This window comes from Crocodylus siamensis, chromosome 1, assembly GCF_052110815.1.
Source record: "Crocodylus siamensis isolate JL-2025a chromosome 1, ASM5211081v1, whole genome shotgun sequence".
NCBI lineage: Eukaryota > Metazoa > Chordata > Crocodylia > Crocodylidae > Crocodylus > Crocodylus siamensis.
The window spans coordinates 91,060,273-91,081,401 of NC_143395.1; the positions used below are offsets into that span (position 1 = coordinate 91,060,273).

At 44.2% G+C, this 21,129-nt stretch overlaps 1 protein-coding gene across 1 annotated transcript in view; it reads right to left on the reverse strand.

Annotated features, from left to right (window-relative positions):
- Positions 1–21,129, reverse strand: part of TRAF3IP2 (TRAF3 interacting protein 2) — a 54,461-nt gene that overhangs the window by 12,961 nt on the left and 20,371 nt on the right. The window contains exons 4-6 of the mRNA XM_090038068.1: positions 12,445–12,625; positions 5,583–5,776; positions 2,335–2,423 (exon numbers count right to left, since the gene is read on the reverse strand). Coding sequence (XP_089894194.1) covers positions 2,335–2,423; positions 5,583–5,776; positions 12,445–12,625 — 464 coding nt within the window. The remainder of the gene's footprint in view (positions 1–2,334; positions 2,424–5,582; positions 5,777–12,444; positions 12,626–21,129) is intronic.

Genomic DNA, 21,129 nt, shown 5'->3' on the forward strand with positions numbered 1-21,129 from the left:
GGTTTTCATGGGGGACTCTAATTATTGGGACATCTGCTGAGAAGAAAACTCAGCAATGCACAAGCAGTCCAGCAAATTCCTGAAGTGAGCTAGGGATAACTTTTGTGATGCACATAGTAGATGGACCACTGGACTCATCTACACTCTAATGTGCAGTAACCTATTTTACTGCTCCTTAAAGTGTCATGTAAAAAACTGTGATTACACAGATGTGCAGTAAAATAGGCTACTGCACATTACACATCACTTAACATGTGTGTATTCATTGCTGCAGATTAAGGCTGCCTAATGCACATTTCTTTAATACCTCACATTGGAGGTACTAAATTTAATACATGTTTTAAAAGTGCCTTAATGCACATATAGACGCTCCCACTGATGGGGAAACGCTTCTTGGCTTGCTGCATCCAAACAAGGAGGAATTGGTTGAGAATGTGAAGGTGGACAGTAACTTGAATGCTTGGGTGACAGTGCACATATCTACAAGTGCCTATATTAATGTGCATTAAAGCATCACAGAAAAACCATGCACTTTGCTAATGTGTATTAAAATAGGCTAATGCACCTCTTTCTAGTGCCTCACAATAGGGTCACCAAATTTAATGTGCATTACCAAAAGCAAATTAATGAATGTATAGACACACCCAGTGACAATGAAATGATAGCGTTCAAGACCCTGAAGGGAGGAAGGAAAGAGAACAGCAGGATAAAGACACTGGACTTCAGAAAAGCAAGCATTAATGAATTCAGGGAACTGGTGGGCAGGATCTCTTGTGAGGCAGATCTAAAAGGGTTCCAGAAAAGCTGCCTGTACTTTAAGAAGGACCTTTTAAGGGCACAGGAGCAAGCTACCCTGAGTGATAATACAGAAGAATGGGAAGACAGTAATCTTTTTAATGAGTTGAAACTCAGAAAGGAATCCTATAAAAAGTGAAAACTTGGCCATAGTATTAGGGAAGAGTAGAAGGAGCATGCAGGAAGAAAATTAGGAAAGCCAAAGCACAATTGGAGATTCAACTGGCAAGGGACATAAAAGGCAATCAAAAGAGTTTCTACAAGTATGTCAAAATAATAGGAAAATCATAAGTCTCTTACAGAATGTAGGGAGCTATGTAGTTATGCATCAATGTAGTTTCAGATGATGCAGAAAAAGCTGAAATATTTAATACCTTTTTACTTTGGTCTTCATAAACAGGGACAACTACCAGATGAGATGCAGTTGGTGGCAGAGATAGACAAGGAAACAAACGGCTCAAAGTAGCAGAAGAACAGGTTGGGGTTATTTAGAGAAGCTAGATGCTTTCAGTAGGGCCAGATGGGATGCACCTTCAGATGCTGAAGGAATTGGCTGATTTAATTTCAGAGCCATGATCTCTTTGAGAACTAATGGAGATTGGGATAGGTGTTACATGTAGCACTAGACCAGCATTTCTCAACGCGTGACTTGTGACCCAAAAGTGGGTTACATGAATATATGAAAGGGTCATGAACAAACTTTAAAAATGGATTCTCCTTTTAAAAGGAGAAAATGTGGGAACCCATGGCTTTTCACTTGCAGGCTGGCAGAGTTCCAGCCTGCAAGGGGCTGCTTGGAACTCCCTATGTCCCTCCCCTCCCCCCCCCCCCCCCCCACCATACCCACCCCCTGCCCCACAAACTGGGGGTCTGGGGGCCGCAGGTCAGGATCTAGGGGCACTGGGTTGGGACTAGTCAATGTTTATAAATGGATCCTAGTACAAAAAAGTTTAAGAACCTCTGCACTAGACAATGGAGAAATTCCTCTTTGAAAGTACTAGGTTTTTTTATAGCACTTTCCATATCTTTGTAGCACTACAAACAGCTTGAAAGACTGCTTGCTTTCTGTAGCTTTACAAGGGCATATTTAGTGTTAATGTAACATCTTTTTATGGCCTTAGTATTCTTATCAAAGAAGCCATAGTTTGGGTGGAATGGACATGAAAACTGAACTCCCTCCCCCCACCGCCCTCCATTTTGGTCCAAAACAAGGAAACGGCACATTGATGGAGCAGTGTAAGAAAGCTCACACTGATGGTCTGGGTTATACCTGGAGTCCATAAATAGAAATCTCCAGAGCTATCCTTCCAGTACCTTTCAAAACTCACTTAAAAATAAATTACAGTCAGATGATGATGTGGATAATTTAAACTAAACATTACAGCCAAAACCCAAGTTAGCTTCCTTTCCTTTTCTCTTATCTATAAAATGTCATGATATGCAGAAAAAATATTTAATACATTCTATACACTCTGTAGAAAAAGTCTCCCTTTTTTTCTTCCTTGGCTGAAAACCATTCTCTCTAAAAAGAATACTCACTGCAGTTTGAAATCCATTTCCAAGCAGGAAGTTCACAAATTTCATGACCTCCATAGCTGTATCCATGGAATATGTTATAAAAACTTTACCTAAGAGAGACATGCATATAAACTTGTGGTGAGTCAAAAAATTCAAAGAGGTGCAGATAATTTCATAACTTGGCTTGCTTAGGCACCTGCTTGGATTGTATATAAAATGCATCGGAGCCGGTGTGGTGACTCTACTCTGCCCTTCTGTGTAGAAATCCTAGTCCAGATGTAATATCCTATCTCTTTGCTTCTGAGGCACCCAAGAGTTAGGACTTGACTAAAGACGTGCAAAGGGGTTTATAACCAGTTTAAGAATCCAAGAATCTTAAAATTGAAGACTGGAATTGGATCATCCTTGATCAGACCATTTTAATTCCACTTCTTGCCTAACACAGGCCATAACATTTTACCTAGTAATTTCTGCATCATAACAAGTGATGCATAAAAAGTGATTAAGTTAGAGCACAACCAAGAGCGACAATGAAGGTGGAATTGACAGAGGCACATGATGACTGGTAACATGAGATTTTGAAGTAGGAATACAAAACAAAATAGTGGAAACTAAGATTCTGGTAGAGAGGTTGTTGGATCTGTGCTGATCAACACCACTTAAAACAACTTTTACCTTTTCAAATCCTAAACTTTCTCAGACAATGACAACATAACATTAAGCCATTTGTAATGCTTCCCACTGTCCATCTGGTTCTGCATTGATGTGGGTGCACCTCAGTATGACAGTGGGGAGGCACAGTCAGCTGCTGTGACACACTTTGATTAGGAAAGATGTTACATTTGTCCCTGGACAAGTTGCGCTTGTCTCAAAACAGAAATGTCCCAGGATTGTGTGCACACACAACACTCTTCTAATGAGGGTTTAATGAGTGGCTGAATGTACGGCTGCTTTTCTGCCATTGATTCAATGATGCTATCCTGAGAACCACTCAGATGCACTTTGTGATGTTCTGAGATAAACTATCCTTATTTCTTATCCTGTGAACCTTTTTAGGATTTATCCCAGCACAACAGACATAGAGGTCTGACGATTACACTCTCTTATGGGATAAAATATTTGATCCCAGGACAAATACAGTATCTTTTTGTTGTTATAAAGAGTGTGTGCTCATCTTCATAGAAAATCAGCTTCAGTGACTAGCTCACAAGACAAATGAGACTATGACCTGACCTCCTTTCTGTCTGTTTTGTAGTAGAGGGTACAACTAGTACTTTTATGCTTTACTTTCTATAATAGTTTACTATGCCTACAATGCAAACTTACTATGCAAGGCCATAGTGTGATGCTGGGCTACCTGCTTTAGCATCAGTGCATTTGCAGAGGGCTAAGAATGGAATAATTAGTCTTGGTAAGACTCAGAACTGATGGCAAGCTAGTTGGTTCTACATGAATGTGGCTGCACTACTTCCAGTTTGCTATGAAGTGCACATGCAAATGTACAGTGCTAGTTTCCCAGCTTTCCTTTGGGCATACCACACACCTGTCTCTTCTGCCATGCCCTGTTGTTAATTAAGATATTAATTAAGGCTGGAGGCTGCCCATTCTTGCCCTGATGCCAGGGGGCACTATCTGTGGCTCCATCCCTCCCCTACACTGCAGCCCAAGCCTTGCAGATGGCACCCAGATAACACGGTGCTTCTGGCCTACGCCTGGACCAAGCTTAGGTCTCATTGTCAGGCCTCAGACACACTAGGGCCTCACACACTTCACCCTCTCTCACAGGGTCTCTCTCATGTTGACAACTTATACTTCCTGGCTTCCTCTTGAAGGAGGCCCCTTAGGCCATAGGCTTTAACTAGTTTGTACCTTGAGTAGCAGACATACCGTCTTTTGGGTCTCTTCCGTGACCCTCACTGGGGTAGTGGCCAGGCAGTTACCTAACTGGGTCTAGGCTTGCTCTGGCCCTTTCTGGGGGAACTCTATACATACAAACATACCGGGCACTCAGCCCTCATTTTCCTTCCCCCACACTGGGGCTCCTCATCTCCACCCCCTTTCTGGGGTCACACCTCACTGGGGCATTCTTATCCCACACCGGGTCTTACAGGGACTCTCGCTCCCCCCTGAAGCAGCATGTCATTGTGCTCCACTATAGGTCTTGCTTTCAACCCACACTCAGTTACCCAGCAGTGGAGGACTTACCGGGGTCAAGACTCACCCCTATCTCTCGGATTGAGCCCCTTTACTCGGCCTGTGGGCTAAACTACAACCTCAGGTGTCCAGAGACATGCCCTAGGCCTACTCCCCTCACTTGAGGCTCCACACCGCCCCCTCACCTGGGGCCAAGGGACTTCCCTCCCCAGTGGGCTCAGGTGACTGTAACTGGCCCCAACTACCTTTCCTTGAGGTCCTACACCCCACAGGGCTCAGGTGGCCTCATCCATGCCTGGCACCACTACCTCTGATGTTACATGACCCACCCAAAAGTGGGGGCTAGGATTTAAGGCACCCCTACTTGCCTTTCACTGGGGTAATACCTGGCCTGGCATTTTCTGGGGGCTCCCACACCACTGAGAGCCCCACCAGGCCACCCACTTCCAGCAGGGTGCAATTTTAGGTCATGCCCAGGACCAGGAACCAACAAGTCACCCCTACAGCTCCTCCCTTACCTACAGGATGATACAAGAAACCCTGCAGCTAAGCAATGTTGCTGCCTGCCAGCAGCAAACTGCCCTGTTTATATGGGTGGCCAGAGATCTAAAATGGCTGCTGCAGTCAAGCACCTGCTGGTTGCTTGGCTCTGGTCTTAAAGTGGCAGGCACCATCGGTGCACTTGATGCACTCAAAAAAAAAAGCTCCTTTCGCCACAGCATGTTTGAATGCACCACTGTCTGGCATGGCAAGTTTGCAGTGTACACATAGTCTGAGTTGCAGTGCCTCCTGCCTCACAGAAGCATGTAGTATAGCAAGAAATCATCTGCTCCAAGAAAACAATGTAAAAAGTGGTTATTTTCTTTAATAATAGAGACACCAAAGGGAAAAGCAATTAATGAGAATTATGTTAATTTTTTTCAGGATCCAAGGGAATAATTTGCTACAGTACACACACACAAATGGATGAGTTGATGATGTTTAGTATTTTGTTTCTTCGTTTTCTTTATGCTGTTTACATTTTAATGCTAACTAAAGCTTTTCATGATATCTAAAACTGATAGGCTGCTTTTGGCAAAATAAAGCCTGACAGAATTAATTTACTAATAACTTACGCAGCTCTTCTGGTAAATTACTTGTTCTCAGAGTTCCCTTGGCTGCAGGGTTACTGGGAGGTCTTGGGACAGCAGCAGGGGGTGGAAAATTGATCATTTGATCTGCACAGTCAGGATTACACGGGCATTCCTCCACTGGGGCATATGCATTTGGTGGCAGCCCTCCATTAGGTAACTGGTTGTAGAACTGGTTTCTAGAAAGAAAATCAGATGGAGATTTTTTACAAGGTAAAATTCTACCCTTTTAAAAAGGGGAACAAAAATTATTCCTCTTAACAATGTGTGGTAATGTAATTATTATTACTGTCATCATCATGATCGCCACCACCATCTAAAAAGGAAAGCCTACAAAGGATGGAGGACAGGATTCACCTCCAAGGAGGATTACTCCGCGCTGGTCCGGTCCTGCAGGGAGCAAACCAGGAAAGCCAAGGCTGCAACTGAACTCCAACTAGCTTCAGGCATCAAGGACAACAAAAAATCCTTTTTCAGATATGTGGGGAGCCAGAGGAAAAGCAAGGGCAATGTTGGACCCCTGCTAAACCAGATGGGGCAACTGACAACTGATGCCCAGGAAAAAGCCAACCTATTAAATAGGTACTTTGCGTCAGTCTTTCATCAGTCACACGGAATGCCCATGCCTGCTATGCGACAGGGAAATCTTGGTGACGGGGATCCCCTACCCTCCATCAATGCTGACCTTGTGAAGGAACACCTTGAAGCTGGATACCTTCAAGTCAGCTGGCCCTGACAATCTGCACCCCAGGGTACTCAAGGAGCTGGCGAGCGTCATAGCCCAGCCTCTGGCACGGATCTTTGAAAACTCCTGGCACTCTGGTGTAGTACCTGAAGACTGGAAGAAGGCCAATGTGGTGCTGATCTTCAAAAAAGGGAGGAGAGTGGATCCGGCTAACTACAGGCCCATTAGTCTGACTTCTCTCCTGGGGAAGATCCTAGAAAAGTTTATTAAGGAGGCCATCCTTGAGGGACTGGCCCAGGCTAACATTCTAAATGATAGCCAGCATGGGTTTGTTGCGGGTAGGTCTTGTTTGACCAATCTCATTTCCTTCTATGACCAGGTGACCTATCACCTGGACAAGGGAGAAGAGGTTGATGTCATATATCTTGACTTCAGAAAAGCTTTTGATCTGGTATCCCATAATCACCTCTTGGCCAAACTGGCCAGTTGTGGCCTTGGCTCCACCACGATCCGCTGGCTGGGAAATTGGCTCCGTGGTCGGACCCAGAGGGTTGTGATTGATGGCAGTCACTCATTGTGGTGCCCTGTGACCAGTGGGGTCCCTCAAGGCTCTGTCCTGGGACCCATACTGTTCAACATCTTCATTAACGATGTGGACATTGGAGTCAGGAGTGGACTGGCCAAGTTCGCTGATGACACCAAACTTTGGGGCAAAGCATCCACGCAGGGGACAAGCGGGTGATCCAGGCTGACCTGGACAAGCTCAGCAAATGGGCAGACGAGAACCTCATGGTGTTTAACACCAAAAATGCAAGGTTCTCCACTTTGGGAGGAAAAACCTGCAGCACCCTTATAGGCTTGGCAGTGCTACGTTGGTTAGCACTACAGAAGAAAGAGACTTGGGGGTCATCAATGACCACAAGATGAACATGAGCCTGCAATGCAATGCTGCGGCTAGTAAAGCGACCAAAACGCTGGCTTGCATCCATAGATGCTTCTCGAGCAAATCCCGGGACGTCATTCTCCCCTTGTACTTGGCCTTGGTGAGGCCGCAGCTGGAGTACTGTGTCCAGTTTTGGGCTCCACAATTCAAAAAGGATGTGGAGAAGCTTGAGAGAGTCCAGAGGAGAGCCACGCGCATGATCAGAGGTCAGGAAAACAGATCTTACGATGACAGGCTGAGAGACATGGGACTGTTTAGCCTGGAAAAGCGTAGGCTCAGGGGTGATCTGATGGCCACCTATAAATTTATCAAGGGTGACCACCAGGATCTGGGGGAACGTTTGTTCACCAGAGCGCCCCAAGGGATGACGAGGTCGAACGGTCACAAACTCCTGCAAGACCGTTTCAGGCTGGACATAAGGAAGAATTTCTTTACTGTCCGAGCCCCCAAGGTCTGGAACAGTCTGCCAGCGGAAGTGGTTCAAGCACCTACATTGAACACCTTCAAGAGTAAATTGGATGCTTATCTTGCTGGGATCCTATGACCCCAGCTGACTTCCTGCTCTTTGGGCAGGGGGCTGGACTCGATCTCCCGAGGTCCCTTCCAGCCCTAATGTTTATGAAATCTATGGAATAAATAGGGCTGACTTTTTTTTTTTTTTTTTTTTTTTTTAGATATTTTGAAGACCTGTTGCTGGGTCAGCTATTCTGGTGCCTTTTGACATGTGTACCACTGATGCTTCCTGGCTGGAAGTCTACCACACTGATACAGTTTGTTGAAGAGAAGGCACTGACCTCAGTAGCTGAGTGTTAGAGAAAGCAGTTCTCAGATATGAAAGCCAAGAATGTAAAATCTTTTTTGAGCAAGAAAGTGTAATCTTTCCAAATGATGCTGGTCAGCAGGTTAGGTATGTGACCCTCAAAGTGACACTTATATAGTCAGCTGTCATCATCTAGAGCAGTGGTTCTTAACCTTCTTAAATTTGAGGTATGCCTTGGAAAATGTTTCAATGGAAAAATAATGGAGCAGTTTTTCTGTTGCAGAGGACTCCGAAAGACCACAACAGGGCAAATTGTTTTTAGCACTATGGGTGACTATTTGGAATATATGTCCGGGCTTATTTTGTGAATTATATTTGCACACCTAACAGTGCTGATTTTCTATAGCACTCTGCAGCACCCCTGAAAGGATCTCCAGGAACCAAAGGGGGCTGCACCACTGGCTAAGAATCAGTGCTTGCTGTATGAAACTGGCAGGTCAGGGCCAAAAGGACCTGGCAAGTGTCACCTCTCAAGAAAAGCAAGATTTTTTTTCAGTGATATCTTTTCTTGGACCAATTGCATGGTTGGGATAGACTTAAACAAGTTTTCAGGTACCCTTCCTCAGGTCTCTGGGAAAGAAGCAGATATAACAAAAGTGTCTCACAACCATGCCGTTGGTCCAATAAAAAGCATCCCTCACAACTTCTTACCTCTTGCATATTTCCTGGACCATTCTGGCTACAACATCATTTCAACACTACCTTCCTCTCTTCACTAACCCTGTTGTCAAGTTCAGGAAGAAGAAAGAAAAACTCCTAGGGTTACATCCTATTTCCTTTTATGTGCCTAGCTAGTATGTGCATAGCTGCAGAACTGTCCTGCTTATGTACCTTCCAGAAGTAAAGCAGCGGAGGCAGTGGTAGAGGAAGAGGAGGACCATTCCCCCTTTTAGGTCAATACCTAGTGGTTTCGGCACTTGCCCAGAGAGCAACAGATTCAAGGTTCAGGATCCCCTTCAGTCAGAGAAGACCTGAACCTGCATTTCCTGCTTCCTAGCAAAGTGTTCCAACCACTCCAGTGTTTAGACCTCTCTCTAGTCCCCACCACCTCCGCTCCTTGAATCTGACCTGCTGGGCAAGCAAGAGAGGGAGATATATGAGGTTACATAAGAAGTGAACAAAACAGAGGGTGCATGGCTCGGTGAGATGAATGTTCCTTGGAAAAGTGAAAACCCCGGGTTCCTGTTCCCAGTGAGGGGGGCGGGGAAAATACTGTTGTGAGGAGGCTTCATCCAGTAACTATTAAATGCAAGGCACAGGGCCAGCTTCTAAAGGAGGGCTGGAGAGGGTCCCGGTCAATACTTACCCTGTTGCTGGGAGGTTAGGGTACTTTTCTGAGAAGCACGAGATGGGTTCAAACCCTCTCTGTCTAAGGAGGACCTACAACTTAGGTCTTGCCAGTATGCAGCTGTGTATGTGACAACACAGGCACAGAATGTGAAATGGGATTTAACCACTATTCTTCTCTACTTCAAATACCTTTCCCTAGTCTACCACAATATTTGGTCAAACAAACCTTCTCTCTCTCATTTTCTTCCTACTTACCTCCAGTGAATATTGACAATGTGGCCACAACACATTTTTTTTTTTTTTTTTTCTCCTCACATTTGGTAGATTCTGTTAAAGCTAAAAAGTTACAAAACACCCTTGCAGGCAAATACTATGGATGTGCAACTTGGCATATGAAGAGTGTTGTATTTGTTCAAGGGAATTCCAAAACAAATAACTCCAATCACAAGCGTGAGTAAAAGTGATGCTAGGCTGGCAAGTACAGAATATATTGTGAACAAAAAGGAAAGATTGCATTCATCGCCATCAGCAGATTCAACAAAAAAAAAAGTTCAGATTCTCATGCATACATGTAACGGATACACGTCTCACAAGGAGCACCAGCAGTTTGCCACAGGCCAGGTACCATGATATTTTAGATTTCTTGCAAAAGAGGAGCAAAAGAAAGTGAGACATGCATCCACAAAAGAAGCAATATCTATTTTTTACAGCTAATTTACAAAGTTACCAGAATTTCTGTAGTATAAAAGATATAAAATCCATTATATTATTAAATGATAATTCATTTTTCATTTGATTAAAGAAATAAGTAAAGAGCACCAGAACTTCACTGTTGTTTCCTCTGTCAAACTGAAACGCAAATGAAAACCCTAAGTGCAGCAGCTACTGCTTGACCACAATCTTGGTCTGCTTGTATTATTTCTTAAATTAATCACAGGAAGGGAATGTTGAGTAGCAGTCTAGCACTCGGCCAGAATTGTATGCTGTTACTGTTCCTATAATGATCCCCCATTTTGTCCTGTGGCCTGTCGCCCACAAACATTTTCAGAACATGGATACCTAGAAGTCAGGTTCATTCACTCACACTTCAGTACCAAGATAAATACCTGCAACTTTCATTCTAGCTACCTTTGGGCAACCCGGATGGGGGGGAAAAAAAATCTCCCCCTAATGTGCTGCATCTGTTAAATGAGAACAACATGGATTACAAAACAAGGGAGTGTGAGACCTAATGAATAAATTCCTATAGAGCCTTAAGAGATCCTGAGATGAAAAGAGCTGGATGTACAATATTCTACTATTGCATGAGAAATTCTGAAACATTCATTTACTCTAGGGACAGACATTACATATAAACCAGTTTAAGTGATCAGAAACTGGCTTAAACCTGTAACAGAACAGATGTTCAGTGCATATAAGCCAGTCTGAAAATGGCTGAAACCGGTTTGAGATAAACCTGATTGAATGTAGCATCAGACTTAACTGATTTGGGTCAAACTCATTTATGTAATGTTTGCCTCAGACTCCTTGCTAGTTTAAGCTAAATCGGAGTCCCCCAGCATCCCAACAAGCTCTCGGGGCTAGGCGGAGCTCTCTGCTCCACAGCAGGGCTGGCCCTTCCCCTCTGCTCCCTAGCCAGAGCTCCGGCAGAGACTTGCAGGTACAGCAGGGTCATCTGGCTTCCCTGTCTCCCCCTACTCCTGCCCCTCACCACTTGCTGCTTAAGCAGAGATCCCTTTCTCCTCTCTGCCACAGCACAGACCATAGCCAGCATCTGGTATGCTAGCTAATGCTGGGTTAGGCCTCCATCAGAGACTGCAGACACAGCAGGGTCTGCCTGGCCTCCCCTGCCCTACCACACCCTTGCTGCTCAAGCAGGAATTTCCCCTTCCTCCCACCTCCCACAGCATGAACCCCAGCCGCACAGTCCCTAGGCATGTGGTATGCTAGCTAGTGCTGAGAGGTGTCTCTGTGTCTCTTTCTCCAATTTCACCCTGGGCAGGCAGGCAGAACAATGACTGCTTAGGGCTGTTTGGAGCTAATCAACAGGTCAGCTGGTAAGCTGTTTAAGAAGTCTGAATGCTAATTGAATGATAAAGACTGTTATCATTATCAGCCCCCAGCTGGCTTGCTTGCCTGTCAGTTTGCTGCAGACAGTATGGCAAAGCAGGGAGGGAGATTAAAAAGCTCTGTATCATCAACAGATGCATACACTGAACCCCCTTCCCCCCTCCTTGTTTCAGAATACTGTCCCCAGGCAGGCAACCCTTCTGCCCCTTGAGCAGCCAGTGGGGAAAAGCCTGGGACCATGCAGGCAGACCTCTCTAATGAGAGTCCTGCCAGAGCCTGGCCATTCCCCCCCTCAGCTCAGCTCCTTGCAGAAGGGAAGGGAGAGTTGCTCTAGAGCCCCCCGGCTTCTAGCCTGAGCCACTGTACACATGTGCCTGAATTTCCTCAGTCCAGAGAGAATGTCTGTCTGGTTTCCAACCAGTTCAGCCTAGACAGGTTAGACTAACCTGCAAAGAGTGAATCAATTCAGGCTTAGGCTTTTTGAATGTCTGTCCCTAGCCTTAGACCCACATCAGAAATGCACAAGATTTCCCCTATTTTTCTCTGAGCTGAATATGAAATAATTTGTTGCAAATCTCTCAGTAATTCAAGGTTATTTGACCTGCATATCATAAAACTGAAGCCCAAAGAATGTATCCTTACTGACCTTTGTTCATGAATTAGGTAAGGGAATGGTGTGGAATCTCTAAGGTTTCCTTAATATATTTTCACCTCTTCTCCCTTTTAACCTTCAAGTATTTATGGCTATTAAAGTGCACACTCCAAAATGGAGCAGATGCTGTAACAATATTTCAGATGGCTGGCTTTGTAGTTCTGGTATCACCTTGAGAATCTACATTCTGCTGATATCAGTGGCTCCACTGCATGTTAGATAGCACCTAAACAAACATATCTCTAATCCAGCTTCCTTGCATACACCTCAGAAGTGCTATATGGCAGGCTTCAGAACATTTAAAAAAAAAAAAACAAAAACAAAACCCTCAACAGAACTACTACAGTGTTTCCAGTGTTTGAGTCTCATCTCTCCAAGCATACTTACAGGAATTGCGGGTGTACAGGAGAAGAGCATTCTCTCTGTGCTACTCTTTCTCCATTGCGCTTAGGAAGAATGTGAGAATTAGAATAATGAGGGATAACTTGCTGGGCTGGACGGGTGACTCTCAGGCAAGGTCCAGGAACAGGAGGCACTGGCTGAGATGCACGGTAAGGAGCTCTTCCATCTAAGAGATTAAGAAAACAAAGGCAGAAACTGTCATTTAATCAGCTCAGTTTTGCTCGCATTCAGCTATTCATCCTTCAAACATATCCTGCTTTGTATCTAGGAAAGTCCTAGCAGCTTGGGGTTTGCATAGTCTGACCAGGAGCAGGTTTTAGGACATTTTTACCAAACAAAATTCTGTAGTGACAATATAGTTCTGTAAAGAGGCATTCTCCCCTTTTACAGACAATATGGTTCAGCTTTCCACAGTAGGTTGGAATGTTGGGAAGATTGATGGTTAAATAGTGAGAGCTGGTCTGCTTCCAGATTTAACATGCCTGAATTTTTTTTTTACTTTGTTTTTGGCTATAACTTGATAAAATGAATCATCTCAACAATCTCATAAAAGCAGAAGAAAAATCTTGGAACAAGTCAGTTTGCAACACTAAGGCTAAACAGACTGAAATTATCGTAAATGAAAAGTGAAAAATTCTCTCCTATTTTGTTGCTTCATTCTGAATACATTTTATATCAAACTGAATTTTATAAGGCATTACTGTTAGATTCTTGTATTACGTGAGCGGTTGCAGAAGAATCTGACATATCAATCTTTGCTGAAATAACTTCTTTGCAAAATGCTATTGTCCTCACATAACAGTGCTGTTTGGTAACTAAAATAAATCATATTCCATCTATTAGGCACCTATTCCACCAGGCACATCTACATGTTCATTAATGAGCTGTAACTACAGTGCATTAAGTTTAGTATCTGTAATATCAGGTACTAACTCAATGCACCATAATTAGTGCTACTGCACATTAGCACAAGTGAACAATTTTTTTAGTGACACTTAATGTTCATTGGACTAAGTCCGCTGAATATTAGCATAATCTAATGCTTTTTTTGTGATGCTTAATGCTCATTGGACTAATCTACTCCACATTAGTATAGTAGCATGGTTTTTGCCAGCCATGCTGGGCATTAAGCATCTCATGTAGACACATGCATTGGGTGTGTCTACATGATATGTTAATTGCACAGTAGCCTAATTCAACTGGGTAAAACCCATGCTAATATGCTACTGTGCAGTTAGTGTCACTAAGAAGCCACACGCCAGTGCTATTGTGTAGTAGTGCCAGTTACTGCACATTGATTTAGTACTTGGTTATACAAATACTAAACTTAATGTACGGTAACTACGATGCATTTAATGAATGTGTAGACACACCCACTGTCAACGTAGCCTTAAGGCACCCAGGACCACAGCACTTTAAGCCGGGTCAGAGTAGCCCTGGGCTGGCAGAGGGCCTAGGGATTCAGCCCCAGACTCCAGGTGGTGGTACTGGGTAATGGAGGGGCTGGCTGGGGTACGAGGGTGCTACAGTGTAGGGCTAGGTGGCAGGCAGCCCCCTGCACTTTAGCACCCTTGTGCCCCACCCAGCCCTTGTCACCATCTACATGTGTGTTTCAGTACAGTAAATTTCTCCATTGTAGGATAGTACTGTCCCCGACAGTATTATCCTATGGTGGAGTTAATTAATTCACTGTGCCCTAATACCAGGACATGTGTAGACTCTGATGCTTTACTGCAGATCTAATTAGTCAGCTCCACAGTTAAGTGCACCCAGTAGATGCACCCAGTAAGAGATTTGTTTAAAAACAGTTGAAACTCTAAATGTAGAGTGTGCATCTTTTAACAAAGAAGAGTACTAAATGTTTTAAGTCCATTTTTATTTACATGTGTTTAATTTAGAACAATCACAATGTCAAAACTACAAAGTTCAATAAATTCCAGTTTTAAGACAAACAACTGGTGCTCTTATTTTATTATGATAAATAAAGTAGCTTTTTACCACTGCCAGATATAAACACACAAAATAAAACAGACTACAAATATGTTTAAAAATACTGTTTGCAATGCCATCAATTTCAAATATTAAAAAATGATCCTGGAGTCCCAAAAAAGAAAAAATTCAAAATATGCACTTTGTGTTCTGTTACTTTGCCTTCTTTTTTTTTTTTTTTAACTTGTAGGTATATTAGAGTCACTTTTTATGTTTCTCTCTGCCACTATGAGGATTAGACAGTTCAAAAAATGATAGTGGAAACTTTACATAATCACATGACTCCAGGAGGTAGGGGTTAGAAGAAAAATACCAAATTAAAAAAATATCCTGATAAAAACGTGACAGTTGGCAATATTTTATCCATGGATATTTGAGTAGTAGAATGTTCCCTTACGTTTTAGCTGGGTAGCAGTTGGGTAGGGGAATGAAATAAAAGTGAACGTTTTTGGTGGTGGTGCTTGTGGCTAGTCCTAGAGAACTGACAGTGCTGTGGAGGATTCAGGATAGTTTAGAGGATTACAGGACAACACAGTCACCTCTTTCAAATGTATTTTAATAGGTGTAAACATTGTTTGTCAAAAGCACATTGCAATCAAGTATCCATGGTGTCGGACATCAAGAACACCCACATTATGAATATCTAAAGTAACTGGCCTTGAGCAAAAATAGCTTTATTGAGAGGATTTCTTTGACATCAAAAGTGGTTCTACTGTTCTACTGAATGGCAGATAGCAGGTGCCCGTGGCTAGATTACAGCCGCAAACACAATGCCCTGTATTGTTATTGTCTACAAAAGGCATATTGGAATGAGTTAAGTACAAAGCTGTATTGTGGGCTGTTCCTGCCCAATAATTATTTGAAATTTAAAAAGCTGTAAGTAAATTGTAACGGTCGTGCGAGATTCAGGACTCCAGCTGGCAACTTTGTGGTCTTTACCAAATACAGTTCAGTCATTTTATTTTATTTTGTTGTCCTTTCAATATGGTTGAAACATTGCTGATTTCTCCAAGGGAAACCTGAATTCATGTTTTAAAACTGATCCCTTACTGCATGCTGCTATACAGAATAAGCATGTTGAAGACAAGAAGCAGTAAGGTGTTCTGATAAATCTAGCTCTTTTTTTCCAGAATATTAAACCCTGTGCTGAAGTAAGGCTTGTACAAGCTGAGGGGCAGACTGTGTTGTCTTCAGTGCTGAAGTTCCCCACAGCTGGCCTTACTGATGGAACTAGAAATCACCCACTAAAATTAACAGGTCCCCAAGACCTGAACTATAAGAACTATTTTTTAACACTGGAGCTGTGTCTGCACATTAATTAGTCTACTCTGTAGTTAAGTATGCTATGGAGTAAAGTGTCACCACTTACACATGAGATGGTATTAGGTTGAAGTAAACTAATCACCACCGCATTAAGATAGTGCTGCTGGGGGCAGCACTATCTTACGCCAGGGTAATTCAGTGTAGATGCTGACTGTGGGCATAAATTGCACTCGGTCAGTCCAGCCAGTTGGGGGGCCAGACTTCTACCTCCTCCTAGCCACACAGCTCTGCACTTTCAGCACCCTTGTGCCCCAGCCAGCCCCAGTGCTGCCTCACACCACCCAGAGCCCAAGGCTGAGCAGCTCTGGTATAAACTGCTATACCCCAGCTCAAATGCTGCTGTCCTGGGCACAAGTGTATGCGCTGTGCCCAGGAGTAGTTTACTCTGCCTCAAAATGCTCCTGAGTTTGCTGCTTTGAATTAATTGTACATGTAGATGCACCCAGGAAGTAGTTAACTTGTTGACACAGTGGCTCAGGCACCTGTCCAGTTCTTGCCCCACCACTGGAGGTTGAGCTGGATCTGGCCTGTGAGGAGTCGTGTGGTCTAGATCTGCCCTGGGAGGATTTGGGGGGGGGGCACAAATGAGTTTGACCCTCATGATCTAAAGCATTTACTACTTACTGTTGGAGACAGGATATAGGGCTAGATGAATCATTGGCCTGACCCAAAATGGCACTTTTTATGTTCTTGCTAATACAAGAGGCAATATTGAGTCTTGTGCAAGTTAGATTCCCTTGGACCTACTGTATTTACTAAAATAGAAGAGCTCTGATTAGATGACCCCCCAATGATTAGATTCCATATATAGAAAATTTATAAATTTGTTACAATTTTGCAGTTTTAGAATCTAATTATTGCAGGTATACTTTGAATTTTTCCCCCTCCCACTGCTATCACAGGGAAAATAAATCTGGGGGGTCAGGTAGCCCCTTTGCTCTTTGCTTCCCCCCAATTTTTTCACCTGGGAGCCCCATCTCTTTCTTCTTACTATCAGACCCTACTGTTTCTGAGCACATGGAAATTTGAGCAAATTTGAAAACAATAACCTTGAAAGAGATATGGCTGTAAAAATTTGCATTTAGTGCCTATGTACTTAATTTATCCAGAATTCATGGATTCATAGATGCTAGGGTCAGAAAGGACCTCAACAGATCATTGAGTCCGACCCCCTGCCTGAGCAGGAAAATGTGCTGGGGTTAGATGACCCCAGCCAGATGCCTATCCTGCCTTCTCTTAAAGACCCCCAAGGTAGGGGAGAGCACCACCTCCCTTGGAAGCCCATTCCAAATTTTGACCACCCTTACCATGAAGAAACTTTTCCTGATATCTAGCATAAATCTGCTCTCTGTCAGTTTATGACCATTGTTCCTTGTTACTTCAAGAGGCACCCTGGTGAACAGAGCACCTCCGATTCCTTGCTGTGCCCCCCTAATGAATTTGTAGGTGGTCACAAGATCACCTCTCAGGCTGCTCTTGCAGAGGCTGAAGAGATTCAGGTTCCCTTAGTCTCTCCCTTAGGACTCGGCCTGCAAACCCTTGACCATATCAGTGGCCCTCCTCTGGATCCTCTCTAGGTCATCCACATTCTTCTTAAAGTATGGCGCCTAAAACTGGATGCAGTACTCCAACTGTAGTCTGGCCAATGCCACACAGAGGGGAAGTATCACCTCCTTGGTTCTATTTGCTCAGCCTGTCATCGTAAGGTCTGTTTTCCTGACCTCTGATCATGAGCGTGGCTCTTCTCTGGACTCACTCAAGCTTCTCCACATCCGTTTTGAATTCTGGAGCCTAAAACTGGACGCAGTACTCCAGCTGTGGCTTCACCAAAGCTGAGTACAACAGGAGAATGACGTCTTGGGATTTGCTTGAGAAGCATCTATGGACGCAAGCCAGCGTTCTGCTCACTTTACTAGCCACAGCATCACACTGAAGGCTCATGTTCATCTTGTGGTCAATCATGACCCCCAAGTCTTTCTTCTGTAGTGCTATCCAACGTAGCACAGCCGGGCCTATAAGGATGTTGCAGATTTTTTTCTCCCAAGGTGGAGAACCTTGCATTTTTCAGTGTTAAACACCATCAGGTTCTCATCCACCCATTTTCTGAGCCTGTCAAGATCTGCCTGGATCAGCCTCCTGTCCTCAGGTGTGGATGATTTACCCCAAAGTTTGATATTATTGGTGAACTTGGCCAGTCCACTTCTGATTCCACATCATTAATGAAGATGTTGAACAATATAGGCCCAAGGACAGACCCCACTGGTCACAGCGCACCATTACGATTGACTTCCATCAACCACCACCCTCTAGGTCCAACCACGGAGCCAATTCCTCGGATCGTGGTGCACCTGAGGATGCAGTTGGTTAGTTTTGCCAAGAAGTGATCATGGGATACCAGATTGAAGGGTTTTTTGAAGTCAAGATATACAACATCAATCTCTTCTCTCTAGTCCAGGTGATAGATCACCTGGTTGTAAAAGAAAATGAAATTGGTCAAGCAAGACCTACCCACAACAAACCTGTGCTGGCTATCTCTCAGGACATTGCCATTGGCCAGGCCATTGAGAATGGTCTCTTTGATCATTTTTTCTAAGACCTTCCCTGGGATAGAGGTCAGGCTGATGGGCCTATAGTTTGCTGGATCCACTTTCCTTCCTTTCTTGAAGATAGGCATCACATTGGCCTTCTTCCAATCTTTGGACACTTCACCAGAGCTCCAGGAGTTCTCAAAGATCCATGCCAGGGGCTGAGCTATGATGCTAGCTAGCTCCTTGAGTACCTTGGGGTGTAAACTGTCAGGGCTGGCTGACTTGAAGGTGTCTAGCCTCTCAAGGTGTTCCTTCACGAGGTCAGCATTGATGGAAAGCAAGGGATCTCCCTCACCCAGGCCTCCCTGTCCCGTAATGGGCAGGGGCATCCTGTGAGACTTATGAAAGACTGACGCGAAGTACCCATTTAGTAGGCTGGCTTTTTTCCTGGGCATCGGTTCTCAGTTGTCCCTTCTGGTTTAGCAGGGGTCCAATGTTGCCCTTGCTCTTCCTTTGGCTCCCCCACATATCTTAAAAAGGACTTTTTATTATCCTTGATACTTGACACTAATTCTTCCTGCTTGTTCAGTAGGGGTCCTATGGTGCCCTGTGCCTTCCTTTTACTCCCTACATGCCTAAAAAAAGACTTTTTGTTCTCCTTAATTTGTGCCAGCCGCAGCTCTATGGTTGCTTTGGCCTTTCTAACTGCCTCCCTGCAAGTGGGTATACTCCTCCTTGGTAGCTTCCCCCTGCTTCCACTGCCTATATGCCTCTTTTTTTTGCCCTTAGGGTTCCCTAGATTTCTCTGTTTAGTCAAGGATATTTTTTGGCCCCTTTTCCTGCTTCCCTTACAATGCGATCATCTGCCTCTGTGCCCAAAGGATCGCTTTCTTTAGTCCTTCCTGGACTCCCATCTCCAATACTCCTATCTTGCAGTGCATCATTGACTAAACTCCTGAGCACATTTAAGTTAGCCTTTTTAAAGTCAAGCACTTCCACCCTACTAGTTATCTTTCTCACTCTATGGCATATGGTGAATTCAACTGATTGATGGTCACTGTCCCCACAGTGACCACGAATCTGCAGCTCCCTTACCAGGTCCCCCCTGGTAGCCAACACCAAGTCCAGTAAGGCATTCCACCTAGTGGGATGATATACCTCCTGCATTAGGTGAAGGTCCTGTTAAGAACCTATGTGAACAGTTGGATTTGGCTTGCTGCTCCTTCCAGCAGATGTTATGGTAGTTTAGGTCTGCCATGACAACCACATCCCTAGACTGTAGGGCCTCTGAAAGCTGCCTCAAGAATTCCAAGTCTAGCTCTTCCTCTTGATGTGGTGGTCTGTAGTGGACCCCCATAACCAAGTCCCTTTCCCTCCGACCTCCTTATATCCTAACCCACAAAACCTCAACTTTCTCCTCCTCTGATCTCATTTTGATTAGGGTAGATGTATAACACTTCTTAACACAGAAAACAACCTCCCCCTCCTTTCCTCCCTACTCCTGTAATTGATGCATGTTACCTTCTTTTTTTCTTTTTTTTTTTTTAAACTGTTGCAAGTTTCAGTGCATATATTCCGTAAACATCTTTTGAGCCACAATTTGGCACCTACTTATTAGTCCAAAGCCAAAAGCTCATGATTTACCACATACTTTATTGGGCTGGGCCCCATGAGAGACAACATTTCAAACCTCGCTGATCCCACAGCTCAGCACTGCTCGGTATATATGTGTACTCCAGATCCCCCCCCCCAAAAAGGATCGAAGTGATAATTAGTCCCACTCATGACTAGAACCATGTGTTCTTGTCATGAGTCCTGGGATCCTCCAAAAATTTATATGGAGATGAGGCACAGGGCAACCTGGTCCAGTTTCACCTCATGGAGGGTGGGGCTACACTGATCATATACACTGAGAGAGTAGGCAACAGAGGAATTCTGGGTGAACTGTTTGGGGCCCCATTTGGTGATATTTACCAAACAGTTAAGATTGGTGAAGAAACAGGAATAATTGGAAATGGAAAAGAAAGGCATAGCTCAGCTGCGGGGTGAAGAGGAAGTCAAAATGTATGCAATGCTGTGTCTCACCATCACTTGGAAAAAGAGCCAGTATTGAGGGAACTGTGCTTAATGGGCATTAGCATATCTTGTTCAAATGCATTATACTAAGATTCTTAAGGTAGGTATTTTGTAGGGCAGCTGCTGAGACAGTGGCATGTATACGCTATGGTCAACAGGAGCCTGTGGGCCATGGTGTCCCAATGGTTTGATAAGGTCCTGAAATGCTTCTGGGAGAAATACCATCTCCTATATCTTGCAGTGGCTCACCAGGGTCATATTGTGCAGCTTGTAAGGGCAAAAGACATCATATTGCCCATGGACTTACTACCTGGTGACAGCTGCCCGGCCATGTGGGAGAAAATCTTTCACAAGGACCAACAGAAGGAGCATGTAGACCTGAACTGATAGGTAGCCCACTGGGCACTTCCCTGTACAGGCATAGAAAAACAGTGCAGGGCAGAGAGGTCCATCAAACTGCCTGAATCGTACCTGCCACTGGCAGGCAGAAACAATCAACCTTGATGTTTGGTCAAGTGCCCATATGCCAGAGAGTTGTGGAAGAAAGTATGTGCATTCCTGTTGGTGACAGGTTTCAGAACCCTGCTTAGAGAAGTGGTTCTCTATGGGTACTTAACCAAACAGCAAGGGGCCCTGACAGCACGCTTCAATCAGTTTACCTCCTGCTTCAGATACGTCCTGGGGAAAGCCAGGAGCCTTCTCACAGGCAGGCACTCAGACCTCACAGTCAAGGACTGTATTAAAATGGGGCTGA